General features: G+C 36.5%; 2 protein-coding genes across 2 annotated transcripts; one reads left to right on the top strand and one right to left on the bottom strand.

Annotated features, from left to right (window-relative positions):
* The first annotated feature begins 4,713 nt into the window (after positions 1-4,713).
* LOC135838084 (uncharacterized) lies at positions 4,714-7,738 on the top strand. Its single transcript, XM_065353637.1, has 3 exons — positions 4,714-4,913; positions 5,939-6,102; positions 6,798-7,738. Exons 1-3 carry the CDS (start codon positions 4,829-4,831, stop codon positions 7,572-7,574), a joined length of 1,026 nt encoding a protein of 341 aa, XP_065209709.1. The 5' UTR covers positions 4,714-4,828; the 3' UTR covers positions 7,575-7,738.
* A 694-nt stretch (positions 7,739-8,432) lies between these two features.
* Positions 8,433-11,748, bottom strand: LOC135838083 (branched-chain-amino-acid aminotransferase, cytosolic-like). The gene is made up of 7 exons (XM_065353635.1): positions 11,331-11,748; positions 11,062-11,217; positions 10,753-10,983; positions 10,468-10,656; positions 10,246-10,360; positions 9,946-10,100; positions 8,433-8,788 (listed from the first exon to the last, which is right to left on the bottom strand). Exons 1-7 carry the CDS (start codon positions 11,331-11,333, stop codon positions 8,588-8,590), a joined length of 1,050 nt encoding a protein of 349 aa, XP_065209707.1. The 5' UTR covers positions 11,334-11,748; the 3' UTR covers positions 8,433-8,587.
* Between the last annotated feature and the right edge of the window lie 2,355 nt (positions 11,749-14,103).

Here is a 14,103-nt window from a genome sequence, read left to right as displayed (position 1 = left end):
ATTAAATTTATTTCGGATACGAGTCAACCCTCGCAAACGTACAATGCTGTACCATCAAAGTCTAATGTATATTAATGGGTTTTGTTCTTTACGTGGAATACGCCGCCGCCGCCGCCGTCGTCGTCGTTGCTCTCCGGTAACACGTCCGTTCGTCAAAAAGATCCTAGCTGTCACATCTCACAAGCCTATTAATCTACATATGTGAGGTAGATGGCTGGATGCTGGATGCCGTTCCTATGCTGGATCGAGTTGCGATGATCTGTTTTGTTATGATATAAAATCGCACGTCATCATATTTTGCTCGAAAAAATCTCATTTGATTTACGTATAGGCATTTATTTTTTACTATGTCTATGCTTTCAGTTTCAAGTTCTATTCCTGTTGTTAGGTCAGAGAAAAAAGTGGTCAACAGTTTCACAAAGGATTGGCCCATGCTCACTCCGTATAGGTGAATTTCTATAATATGTATGCTGATGAGAACAAAAAATATTTATATGTAAAATGGATGAGATGCCCCGTCCTCGGATTTTTGAAATTTTGATAAAACATTGTTGGGTATTTTTGAAAAAAATGTTGGACCCAAAAAATTCCCTTCCCCTATCTCACCCCTGCCTACAATGAAGAAAAAACGTTTTTTTCGAAGGAAAATAATATTTCAACGAGTTTTGAATAAAAAATTCGGAGACATGAGCCTAGCCACGTAATTTTTTTCAAAATTCCCCCTCCCCCCAGGGGGCGAGATTTTGATAAAAGAAAATTTGAAACCGCCAATTTTTTTCTTTCAAAAATATACCCGCATAAATACTACATATTATTGTAATTTTTTTCAAATTTTTCCTCCAGGTGAGTCATCTTCAAAAACTCAAAAAACTCACAAAACACTCAAAAATGAGTTTTTTGTGTCAAGGCACCACCAAAAAAAGTGGTACTGCCAGTGATGTGATTCTGCAATTTGGCACGTGAGCCTCCAAAAACAATAGAAAACCAAAAAACTTCCTGAGAACCCAGTTTTGGGGCCATAGGCACCCCCTCACCCCAATTTTGGGATGAGAGAAGTTTGACAATATGGGTATCGTTATCATATGAATCGAACCTGCTGAACGCGAATATGAAATTAGATTTTCAGTGGGACCCTCCTAAGGGTCACATGGGAGGGGGGGGGGGGTTGCCCAAAATTTAGCTTTTCGTGAAAAATAATTCATGCAGATATATTTTTGAAAGAAAAAAAATTTTGTAGGCTCGAATTAGGTTCGGAGGTATGGCGCCGGCGGTTTCAAATTTTATTGGGTCAATATTTCCTCCCTGTAGTCGGGCATATGACAATAGGAGTAATTTCACCCCCCCCCCGAACCTCCAGGACAACTTTAAGGAACATTTTAAAGCAAACTTGCCTAAAAAAAAGTTAGCCTTACTTACAAAATGGCGGCCATTTTGATTGACAGGTCAGCCGAAATTGCAGATTTTGCATTTCAACATTGGACTTGCACGAAATTTTTCTAACCTCACAAAGGTAGATTGAAAGATCATACGAACATTTATCACCTGTAAAAAATTCAAGTGCTAAAGTGCGTTTTTCGATTTTTGGTGAATTTTTGAAAATCCAATTTAGGCCAAAAATGAGGAAAAAATCGAAATTTTACCAAAATTGACCAAGAAAGCTGAAATTTGGGATATACCCTATTTTCGACATGCCACATCGATTGGAAACGGTTTCAACCCGTTTTGAGCAGTTCTGGAGCCTCCAGCAGATTTTTGAATCTCGAAATTCCCACAAAATTCCATCAAATTGAAGTTGTAAAGCTGAAATCTATTCTAAAAACTAATTTCAATACGCTACGAAATACTGCAGGTGAATTTCAATTCGTTTTGGATCCTCCAGCGATTTTTTGAAAATTCCGGAAGCCTCCAGCAGATTTTTGAAACTTTAAATCTTCACTAAATTTCATCAAATGGAGATGGAAGCTGAAATTTACTCTACACTCCAATTTTAACACCCCATGAAGACGACTTCAGGTGGGTTCAAGTCATTTTAGAGCCTCCAGCGACTTTTTTGAAAATTACTGGAGCCTCCAGCGACTTTTTGAAAGGTTATATGGCGTTTTTTTGGAAAATTGAAATTTCCTAAAAGTAGCTGGAAGCTTCAAAACCATTTGAAACCACCATGTAGTTTGCGAAGTAAATTTCAGCTTGCCAACTCCATTTGATAAATTAATGTTGCGGGAATTTCAAGTTTCAAAAATCTACTGGAGGCTCCAGTAATTTTCAAAAAAGTCGCTGAAGGCTCTAAAATGACTTGAACCCACCTAAAGTCGTCTTCATGGGGTGTTAAAATTGGAGTGTAGAGTAAATTTCAGCTTTACAACTCCAATTTGATGGAATTTTGTGGGAATTTCTTGTTTCAAAAATCTGCTGGAGGCTTCAGAACTGCTCAAAACGGGTTGAAACCGTTTCCAATCGATTTGGCATGTCAAAAATACGGTATATCCCAAATTTCAGCTTTCTTGGTCAATTTGGTAAAATTTTTATTTTTTCCCTCATTTTTGGCCTAAATTGGATTTTCAAAAATTCACCAAAAATCGAAAAACGTACTTTAGCACTCGAAATTTTGACAGGTGATAAATTTTTGTATGATCTTTCGATCTACCTTTGTAAGGTTTGAAAAATATCGTGCAAGTCCTATGTTGAAACGCAAAATCTGCAATTTCGGCTGACCTGTCAATCAAAATGGCCGCCATTTTGTCAGTAAGGCCCACTTTGTTTTGGACAAGTTTGCTTTAAAATGTTCCTTAGGATGTCCCCTTTAAGAAAAAAGTTGTCCCGGAGGATCGGCGCGGGGGGGGGGTGCAATTACTCCTATTGTCATATGCCGAACTACTGGGGAGCCAAAAAGTTTTGAAAAAATTAACGTGTCTAGCCTCATGTCTCTTGTATATATTTTGGCCTTTTGCTTATTCAAAACTCGTTGAGAAGTACGATTTTTTCCTTGAAAATCCTTTTTTCGCCATTGTGAGCAAGAGGGTAGGGCGGGGAAAATTTTTTTGGATTCAACAATTTTTCATCGAAATTTTAAAAATTTGATTGACAAGGGCATTTTACTAATGTATTTTACCAGGAAATACCCTTTGACTTATTACAGTATGTCAAATCAATTTTATGGGTTTGTAGGTTCCTTGTGCTTCTTCAAAAAAAATTTAAAAAATCAAAATTACTTGGTATGAAATGGAATGAAATTTTTTTTACAGATATTCTAATGTGGGATGATACCGAGATCATTAAACGCACTACAAATTTACGCTCGTTTCAACTAAAACTTTTATTTCTTCAAAAAATACGACAACGTTGAACGTTGTGTATTTTTTTCTGTTTTTTCTTCAACATAAATGATGATGTTGCCTATATGCAAATAATATTGTAAACTGTCGGACAAAATAAAGATAAATACGAACGTTTCGTTTCATTTCATTCGAATACGATGGTAATAAAGTTTCATTTGTTGTGATTGATGATTTTTGATGGCTTAGCCAGTGTGGTAGTGAAAGCAGATGCGTCATGCGTGTGTGTCGACACGAAATAAAACGAAAAGTATGCTTGTGATGCTTGTACTCGTACTTTGTGCACCTACCAGCTACCTACTGGTATGGTATTTTTACAGCACCTTAAGACGATCCCTTGTGGAGATTTAGACTTAGGTACTTGTGTATGTGGTAGGATGTAAGTCAAGTATACGTAGGAACAAGTGTAGTAATTCGCCTTGTTTTCATATTCCCAAGAGAAATACGTACATGTGAGATTTGGCGATAAAATAGAGCACAAGCGAGCAAAACGCACGATTTCGAATTTATTGCGACACGACTTGTAAGCACATGTTACGAGTTTGGAATCTGGTATGGTGCATTGTTCATTTTTAAAAAGCAAAATCTAAAATACCTGCCTATTTTTGAAATTGAATATTTTTCTCGAAAATTGACGAAAAATTGTTTCCTAATACTATCATCGAATTACATTGCCTATTTCTCGTCAATCTGGTAGGTATAGACCAGCAAAATATCGACTTTTTTTATGATTACTCAAAATTCTGTCACCCTCCAGTCAGTATTATTTATTTTTAATTTTTTTTCAGTTAGTCCCTAATCGAAATTACACCATGTAGGTATTCTTATCAGTAAGTTTCAAAATTACGTATTTCGAGAAATTTTTACACGGGTTTTATTTCGATGTTTGAAACTTTTATGTCGCTTTTCTTTCAATTTTAAACACAATTAAATCCTGTGACAGGAAAAGGTCATCAGTTCCCTGTTCATCAAGGTTCGAAGAAATTCAGCTAACCTCAACGAAGAGGGGATCTTTTTCTGTCACAGGATTTAATTGTGTTTAAAATTGAAAGAAAAGCTACATAAAAGCTTCAAACATCGAAAAACCAGTGTAAAAATTTCTCGAAATACGTACGATTTTGAAACTTACTACTGATGAGAATGCCCACCAAATTGATAACGTTCAGGGGAACCGATAGAGAAATCATTTTTACATCGATTGCTCTAAGTATGTTTGCAAATCTGATAAATGAAGAATTCTTGTGTAATCTACAATTTCTAGAAGTTATGTGGCTCTTTATTAAGAAAAAATTGGAAAATTTCATTTGGTAGATATGTAGCAATGATTAGATACCTAAGTTCCTTCATATCTGATGAAATTTTTCAACATTCTATTTTACAAAATATGCACGTAGCTCATTCTAGGTACTTAATGAGATTTCATCGTTGTAGGAGGTTGTGCCTCTTCTTCTCTTTCTTAACGAGTTAATCGTCAACTTTATTAAAATTAAAACAATATGAAAATGTTTATATTACAAGTGGTAGTTTTATACGTTTTACTCATCAATGAATTCGCCGGTTCTGAGAATACGCCAAATACGCGTAAGTACCTACCTATTTTTCTTTCTTTTTTTTAAAAAAAAAAGAAGCTATAAGTATGGGGTAATGTGACACGCCCAATAGGTATCCAAAATTTTCGTATTTTCGCTTTCCAAAGTTGATTTTTTGATTTTTACCGTAGGTGACAATTTTACACATAAACTGAATAGTGAATAATTTTTTCCTTATACAAAAATTTTGATTTGGCCCCTTTTCTTCTCTAATTTTGCATATGATATGTATGGAAAATTGGAAATTGATCTTGAACTTTGAAACCAGAATTTTTATAATTATGTACCTATACCTATTGGTAAACCTTCCCCCCCCCGAAAAATCTCCGTTCTTTGTACTTAAGGCCTCAATGAAAAAAATTCAAGCGTAGTTAAAGATTAAGACCTTTGGAGTACTTAATTTTTGTCATAAATGTATTACAAAAATGTTGAATAAGCTCCTCTTACCTTTCATTTTCTACTATAAGTAGGTACATCAAATTAAATATCAGTTGGCCTGATTTTACAAATTTGATCTAAATCTGAATTGTACATTTTTTGATCAACATTTTTTTGGTTCAGATTGGAGGGGGTGGCTTAGCCTCTCAGCCCCCTCCCCTTTGATTGCGTAACTGAAGTCAAAGAACAGTAAAAAAAACTTCTGACATGAGTGCTCTGAAACTGCCATCAGGCCTTCATCAGTGCAATTAGAAGCATTCAAGGTCGAATTCAAGGTCGTTTTCGTGATGGGAAGAATCCGCAGAAACTTCACAACACTCCCTTCTAGTACATACCTCTGCCTTCATGGCAAGTTTTGTAAGAATTGTTGGAAAACTTGTTAAGATGAAATATTTCACGTACATATTTCGCCCAAACACTCTAAAATCATATGTCCCTACCTACCTATTTAAACAAAAATCAAATTCTACAAAGGCCAAATACTCCAGTCAGCCAATCACCGCACGAGAGCCTTTACAGTGGCTCTACAATTTTTATCTTGTTGAATTTTATATTAAGTTTGTTGATACTTATTTTCAGAAAATAGCGATGAAGAATTTGAAACTTATATCTCAAAATTCGTACCAAAGCTCAGGCAGAACGCAACTCGCATGTTTTATAGACGCAAACTTAGCCAAAAAGATGCAATTATTACCCAGAAAGATGCAATTATTACCCAGAAAGATGCAACTATAAAAGAAATGGTGAGTTGGAAAGTTCCGAGAACGGCAGAACATGTACAGAGTGTTCTGAAACATCGGATACCCGGTGCACTTTCTCTTGAATGAAAATTACCCTGCAGACTTGAAATTTTAATATGCTGCTCGCCTTTATAAGAGCTTCAAATTTGATATGCCATAACAACTAGTGTAGATAATACTCGTAAATACTTTGGCAGGGGTACCCGATATTCGGAACACTCAGTACATAGACCTACATAGTGCCTTACCTATATTTTACATTGGTCTTATGGGGCAAACGTGCATGGAATGTGCTCAAATTTGAAATGCATGTTTTTTAAGGCAATTCAAACAATACTAATGTATATGAATTTGTCAATAGGTACCTACTACCTACATTGAATCGTTTTTGAAAAAATTCAGTTTCAAGAAAAATGTTGGATTTTTTCAAAAAGTCCAACATCTCATTAAATCGTATTTTTTCGAAAACTACTCAACGAAATGCATACCTACATAGGATTCTTCCAAGTGTCTTGAAAAACATGTACCTACCTATTTCAAATTTGAGCCCATTCCGTGCATCAGCGGCTCTGAATAGTTAAATATTATTGTTTAGATTGGCAACAAGCGCTTCGACAGAAAAATTGAACACTCTGTAATTATGTAAAATGACCTACTTTTCATTTTATTGATATTTTTTCCTTTATGTCATTTTGTAGGACCGCGATCGATTCAGTAGCGCTGCATGCAGTACGAGAGAACAATTTAACGAGCTATGGTCGAAACATGTGGATCAGCATGCTATTCTTCCAACAAATGCGAATGAGATAGAAGCATTAAGTGGAACTGTGAAAAATCCTCCCGAATTAGCGGAAAACCAAATACGTTGTCCAAATCCAGTCAATGCAAAGTTTATTAGCAAGATGTACCCAACCTATCTGCATTACATTAATAAAAATGACAGCAACTTTGCCAAGCAGGTTAGGCTAAATTTACAGGAAGCTGGTTTGAGCCACGAACAATTTGCGTGGAGTGCACCGAAGATATACAAACATTGTCAAGTGTATTCTCACGAATCTAAATCTAATGCAATCGTTACATTTGACGAGTTTGATGCGATTCAAAAATTAGCGACCGGAGAAATTGACAAGATCGGTGATGCTAAAATACGTAGTGACAATCACATGAAAATATTAGGACTCATGGGGAATACCTCGATACGACCAGAATTCATGGATTTTTTGGAAGAGCTCAATGATTGGTACTTAACCAAAGAAGACTGCGATGTTATTAGGATCGTGATGAAAATTTTGTATCTCCGAGCACCAATCGAATGCGTAGTAATGAAGAAATACCCTGATAGAGCGGTGCCATTCGTTAAAATAGGACATTCAACTATATATGAAGACGGATGCGTTCCCTCCATTGGTGGCGGCTGTGAGCCAGAAACGACATCCGGCACTTTCCTAGAGGAAAGCTGTGACTCTTCACACTAACGAATCCGAGGAGTCCCCCAAATTGTGGATCTTAGCGGTTTTTGCAATGTGAATTTCGTTTGAAATTACATATCGAGATGCATTCGGTCGAGATCTCGATTTGTTGTAATCAAGGTAGGTATAGGTAGGTAGGTAATTTTAATAATAAATTGGTCAAATTTCGACGCTATGTTCAAGATTATTTTGTTCGATCGAGCTTGAGATATTTTTTTTTGGAATTGTTGTCATCTGGACAAAAATATGTCGTAGTGCAAGCTATGGAAACGATACATTTATATAGTCGAGTGGGATGGGACCCTGATCATACGTTTTACTCATTTCAATGACATTTCATCAACATGTTAAACATTTAAAAAGGGTTGATTTTATTTTTAAAAAACTGCGCTTTCTGGTATATTTTGTCTCTAATAAAGCTTCAACACCAACTTTCAATCATTTTTTACAATTTTTAAAATTTTTTAGAAAAATTGATTTTTTTGAAATTTTTAAAAAATTGAGGGCTTACGCGCGAACAGAAGATTGCGTTTTATTTATCTTCTGGAGAGTCAACTTTTCCACCCAGTCGAGACTTCCGAAACTAAATTTTGGGTTTTTCGGTCCAACCCACTAAGAAGTCACTTTCATTAAGTCACATCTTTCTAACGACTTAAACACAATTATCCAACTACATATCATAAGAAAAATATAATATAACTTTGTCTCTTCGATGTTGCCTCCTTTCAATAATCACTTACCATTTATCAATAGGGCAATCGATGTAAAAATTGTTGCCTATCGGTTCCCCTGAACGTTATCAATTTGGTAGGCGCTACTCTTGTTAATAGGTAATACCTATGTACATGTACAAAAATAACAATGTTAAATACGAGTGTTTATTCAAATGCGATAATCATCAACTTATTTGCGATTTCACGTGTCTTTCCGAGGGATACCCCCGAGTATAAAAATGTAATATTCGAAAAAATTGTTCACGTTAATAAGATATTGCCACGCAGAAAACCAGACCAGGATGATTAAAACTGCTTCGGATCGATGGCATAAGACCATGGGTGAGCAATCCTCCCATATTGGATATCGTTCAAAGATTGATAGAAACGTCTGTACAGAGGATTTTTCTGCTGCATCGTAGGTACTTTGAAGAGTTCGTCCTTATATAATATTTCAGCAATGGGACACACCACACAAGCCGTTCCCGCTCCCATCAATTCCAATACCTGAGTAGGAAAAATTATAGGTTTTAGGTTATCGATAAGTATGTATATTTAGCGAGCAGATTTAACTTTTTGTCGCCAATCGAGCTGAAAATTGGGCTAGGGGGGCTTTTTGGGACGGCGAATTCATTTCCGGTGTCAAATTGTCGCTACAACGCTCCCTTCAACTGAAAATTTGCCATTTTGTGCCATTTGTGGGCTCAAAATGAGATGGAAAAAAGTTGTGAAATTTTGTATTTTAAATGACGTTTTCTGACTAATTTGAGCACGTTCAATCCAAAAATGACGTTTATTTTTCGATCGGACTCCTATTGGGCGAAATAGTCGCCATTTCTCACTGAAGCAGCGTCCCTCGACAAAAATGGACACCAGATTCGGACTCAGCTTGCTCGAATTAGTCAAAAACGACCCTTTACTTGATTTTTTTGAAAATCCGAAAAATCCAAAAAATTTAAAGGGGTTTGTTCATACATTTTTTTGGGCAAAAAAACTTTTTGTCGCCAATCGAGCTGAAAATTGGGCTAGGGGGGTTTTTTGGGACGGCGAATTCATTTCCGGTGTCAAATTGTCGCTACAACGCTTCCTTCTACTGAAAATTTGTCATTTTGTGGGCTCAAAATGAGCTGGAAAAAAGTTGTCAAATTTTGTATTTTAAATGATGTTTTTTGACTAATTAGAGTACGCTGAATCCAAGAATGAGGTTTGTTTTGCGATCAGACTTGTATTCGGCGAAATATTTGCGATTTCTTGCTGAAGAATACGCCTACGATAAAAATGGACAGCAGATTCGGACTCGGCTTGCTCGAATTAGTCGAAAACGACCCTTTACTCGATTTTTTTGAAAATCAAAAAAATCCAAAAAATCCAAAGGGGTACGTTCATACATTTTTTTGGGGAAAAAAACTTTTTGTCGCCAATCGAGCTGAAAATCTGGTTCGGGGGGTTTTTTGGGACGGCGAATTCATTTCCGGTGTCAGATTTTCACCAGAGCGCTCCATTCTCTCAGAAACAGCCTTTTTTGACATCAAAAATGACCCGAAAAAAAGTTGTCAAATTTTGCATTTTCAATGTCGTTTTTTGACTTATTTGAGCACCGGGGGGGGGGGGTGAAAAAATAGCAAAATTTCAAAATAAGAGCCACTTTAATCTTCATCACTTACTCTGTTATTGTCTAATAAATGTCTGAGTTCTTTGAATGTGATAGGATCTTCAGATACTTTGAATTCACCCCATTCTCGAGATAATTCCAACAACGACCTTCTCGTGATACCAGGTAAGATGGTCGTGTCTAATGGTGGAGTTCTCAGTTCTTTTTCTATAATCATCATTAAAAAAAAAAAAAAGTACCCAGGTAATGAGTATTGCCTGACAAAAGTCTACTCGAAAGCTTCACGTGGTCAAGCAAGTTAAAATTCTTGAGCTGACTGAAGAACCACCACGCAAACCATATCAGCACTCACCTCCTTCGTCATTAATGAAGAACATGAAAAAGTTCATTACTCCGGCTTCGGTAATTTTTTCATCTTCGCCAAACAACCACAACGTTGTCTTACATCCTTGTTTTTTGATTTGTTCCTGAAACGAAAATAGCAATTTGATGGCAACATGTGACGAAAAAGACTTAAACCGAAATAGAAATAGGCTAGTGTGGTAGATAATAAAAGGATGATTTTATAACGTACTGTTACGTAAATCACGAGTGAGTAATTTCCTCCCACTTTTAAATCGCCGGTGCCTCCTGGCCACGATCTCACGTAGTTGGATACAGCAGCTACACGAATGGCTTGAAAATCTAAACCAAAGTATGGGCCTACTGGACTTAGAATAACGTATAATAATGCTGTTTTTCCTGCATCTACACAAAGGCCGGCCTGTCCGTAAAAAAATAATGCACGAATATTATGGATTGGATTGGATCACTTGTATTATTCGGTAGAATAGATGCCCATGCCCATGCCCGCACTTACATCGGTGCTGATGACGGTTGGTCTGATGTAAAATCCGCCATCTTTAATAGAAGGCAAATAACTTCGATCCGTGTACACCAATTTGGCAATGTACCTTAACAACAGTTGTTCGTCGATTTGTGGTAAACAGACTTTCTCATTTGATCGATTCAATCGATTCAAATTAAGCAAAGGTCGAAACAATCGAATCTGGCCGTCTTCTCCTTTATACGCCTTCATTCCTTCGAAGGTCTGCAATTCATCGAACAATACGTTAAGTTACCCGGTAGTCCATTCAAGTCTATTGACCAATTTTGAGCTAGCACTTACTTCGCAAGCGTAATGCAGAACTTTCGCAGCCGGGTGAATTGATAAATTTTTGAATAAGCCGATTTGGGGTTCTTGCCAACCACCCTTATCCGAATCGAATTCTATGGTCAGCATGTGTTTTGTAAACGTTGTTCCGAATTTGGCGACTCCGTTTTGCTATTTGAATCAAAAAACAGGTTTGAATCAGTATAGGAATCGATTGCACAACACAGCTCAACAAGCGTAAATGTACTTTCCATTAAAAAAAAATTAAAATTAAAGAAGCTTACCATGATGAAAAAAATGAACAATAATTAAATTACAACAAAGTTAAAAAAGAAAATAATACAAAAAATGAGCTACGCGAACGCGAAAGTAAAAAAGAATACTAATAAAAATCGAAATAGTTATCGCAGTCTACACTCTGTCGAGTAAGAAATTCAAATAACCGAGAAAGTGAAATCTTTCATTTCACGTGTACCAAGGTTTTATCTTTATCTAGAAAGCGACTAATGAAATATAGACGCACATTTTCAAGGATTCATTAGGTAAAATTACCTACCTACTGACGCGACTCGTACTTGGGCGAATTTTACGCATCGTATTCGGATGGTTAATATTCAGTATAGATAACCAGGTACCTACATATGTAGATACTTCAAAATCAAAAAATTTTCGAATTTCGCACATGCCTGAGTAAAGTTGTGTGATTGCCTCGATATAGAATGAGGGTATTAGATAGATGTATTTGAGGGGTCTATTTTTATAAATTCATTTCAACGATGTCTTGATAAAAATTCGTTTACCAAAGGTTGGTAACGATAATAAATTTAGATAGGTCCAGGTTTTAGGCAGTCAAATACCCTTGTGACGTAAGATTAGACGATACGCAATTCAATTGTGTAATATGCATCTAATAGACTAAATAATCTGCTGTAAAATAAATAAGACATTTTCATCAGATCAGTTCAACTCTAATGGTACGATGCAGACAGATATTCATCGCATTCTTAATAGGTACGTTGAGATTGCCTTCTAATTAAAATTAGCAATCAACCTCAACCCTCTCAAAATAAAAATTTTGCACAATGACGATCAAATTTATGCGTGTCAAGTTTTAATCCTTTAGGTAGGTATTGGGTAAATACTCGAAATTGCAAATCGTTGGAAATAAACAGTCAACCAACAGCGTCGGTCAAATTCGACAAAAACTAAACAATTTGATATAATAACGCGTTATCTGTATCACTCGAGACTTGTTATCTTGAAATTAATTCTCAAGCGAGTAAGTATTCAGATTTGATACTTTTCAACTTGGGTAACGGAATATTAAATTCAATTAGAATTACAACCGAAAGATAATAAAACGTACTTATAAGACAGATTAATCTACTGATAAACTGAATTATACGGGACGTCGTTTGAAATTTAATTACATATGTACCTACATTTGGCGAAGAATTTATAGAAATATCAACGATAGGAAAGTATTAAATTCCAATGATGAAACTTGAAAAAATTCGAGCATGACAGAGACGTGACGAAGTGATGTGTCGTAGCAGAGGGGGGGGGGCTGAACCTGAAATTTTCTCAAGGGTAATTCCATGTCAACTCAACCAACGTTTTCGAGTCATGTGCTTCGATTTCGCTCAATTTTTTTTTACAATATATACCCACTCAGTAAGTAAGAACCCCGCAATTAGTTTGGTCACAGCCCACTCAGGGGGTGGGTGAGGGGCTTCCATTATTTTCACATTGTCTCGAGGTACTCAACTTCAGCAGCCCATTCCTCCAAAACTATGATACTTTGACCAAAACTGATTTCACAGTTCGAAAGGGCATTGCATTTAAAACTTTTTTAAGCATTTTGAAATGTTCAAAAGTTGAAAGTTGAACTTTCAAATTGAAAGTTCAAATTTCAAAATGACGCTGTAAGTGGGAGCTACCATTTAAAATTTTGAAAAAATTTCAATAGATGTACTTTTTGATGCTTTTTTGAAATATCCAAGTTTCAAGATGGGATCTCTTGATGGAGAGGGAGCACCCCCACCCCCAATTTTGGGCGAAAATTTCAAAACAAAATCTGGGGCATGTGATATATCAAATTCTAAGTTTTTGGTGACGCTGAACACGAATATGACGTCAGATTCTTGATTGGACCCGTCCACGGCTCCCAGAACCTCCCCAAAAAGGGAGTGGCCCCCCAAAAAATGGTTACATTCGTGTGACACATGAAATAGTATGTTTTCGATATCGCTGAACACGTATATAGCCATAGTTTTTTAAATCGGCTTCATCCATGGCCCCCAGAACCTCCCCCAACAGGTAAAAGTCCAAAAAAATTGTTGGGGGCCGTGGATGGAGTTCATTCAAAAATCTGACGTCATATTCGTGTTCAGCGTCACCAAAAACATACTATTCCATGTGTCGCACGAACAAAACCCTTTTTTGAACTTTTACCCCCTTCAGGGAGGTGCTGGGGGCCACGGATGGGGTCCTATCAAAAATCTGACGTCATATTCGTGTTCAGCGTCACCAAAAACATAGAATTCAATGTATCACATGCTCCAGATTTTGTTTCGAAATTTTCGCCCAAAATTGAGGGTGGGGGTGCTTCCCCTCCATCAAGAGATCCCATCATGAAACTTGGATATTTCAAAAAAGCATCAAAAAGTACATCTATCGGAAATTTTTTCAAAATTTTAAATGGTAGCTTCCAATTGAAAGTTCAACTTTCAACTTTTGAATATTTCAAAATGCTTAAAAAAGTTCTAAATGCGATGCCCTTTCGAACTGTGAAATCAGTTTTGGTCCAAGTATCATAGTTTTGGAGGAATGGGCTGCTGAAGTTGAGTACTTCGAGACAATGTGAAAATAATGGAAGCCCCCCACCCGCCCCCTGAGTGGGCTGGGACCAAACTAATTTGGGAGTTCTCACTTACTGGGTGGGTAGATGTATATTGTAAAAAAAATTTGAGCGAAATCGAAAGACATGACTCAAAAACGTTGGTTGAGTTGACATGGAATGACCTGAAACTTTTTTCGCCAGATTTCCCCACACTC

Source organism: Planococcus citri, chromosome 2 (genome assembly GCF_950023065.1).
Source record: "Planococcus citri chromosome 2, ihPlaCitr1.1, whole genome shotgun sequence".
Taxonomy (NCBI): domain Eukaryota; kingdom Metazoa; phylum Arthropoda; class Insecta; order Hemiptera; family Pseudococcidae; genus Planococcus; species Planococcus citri.
This window is presented reverse-complemented; position numbering and strand designations above follow the sequence as displayed.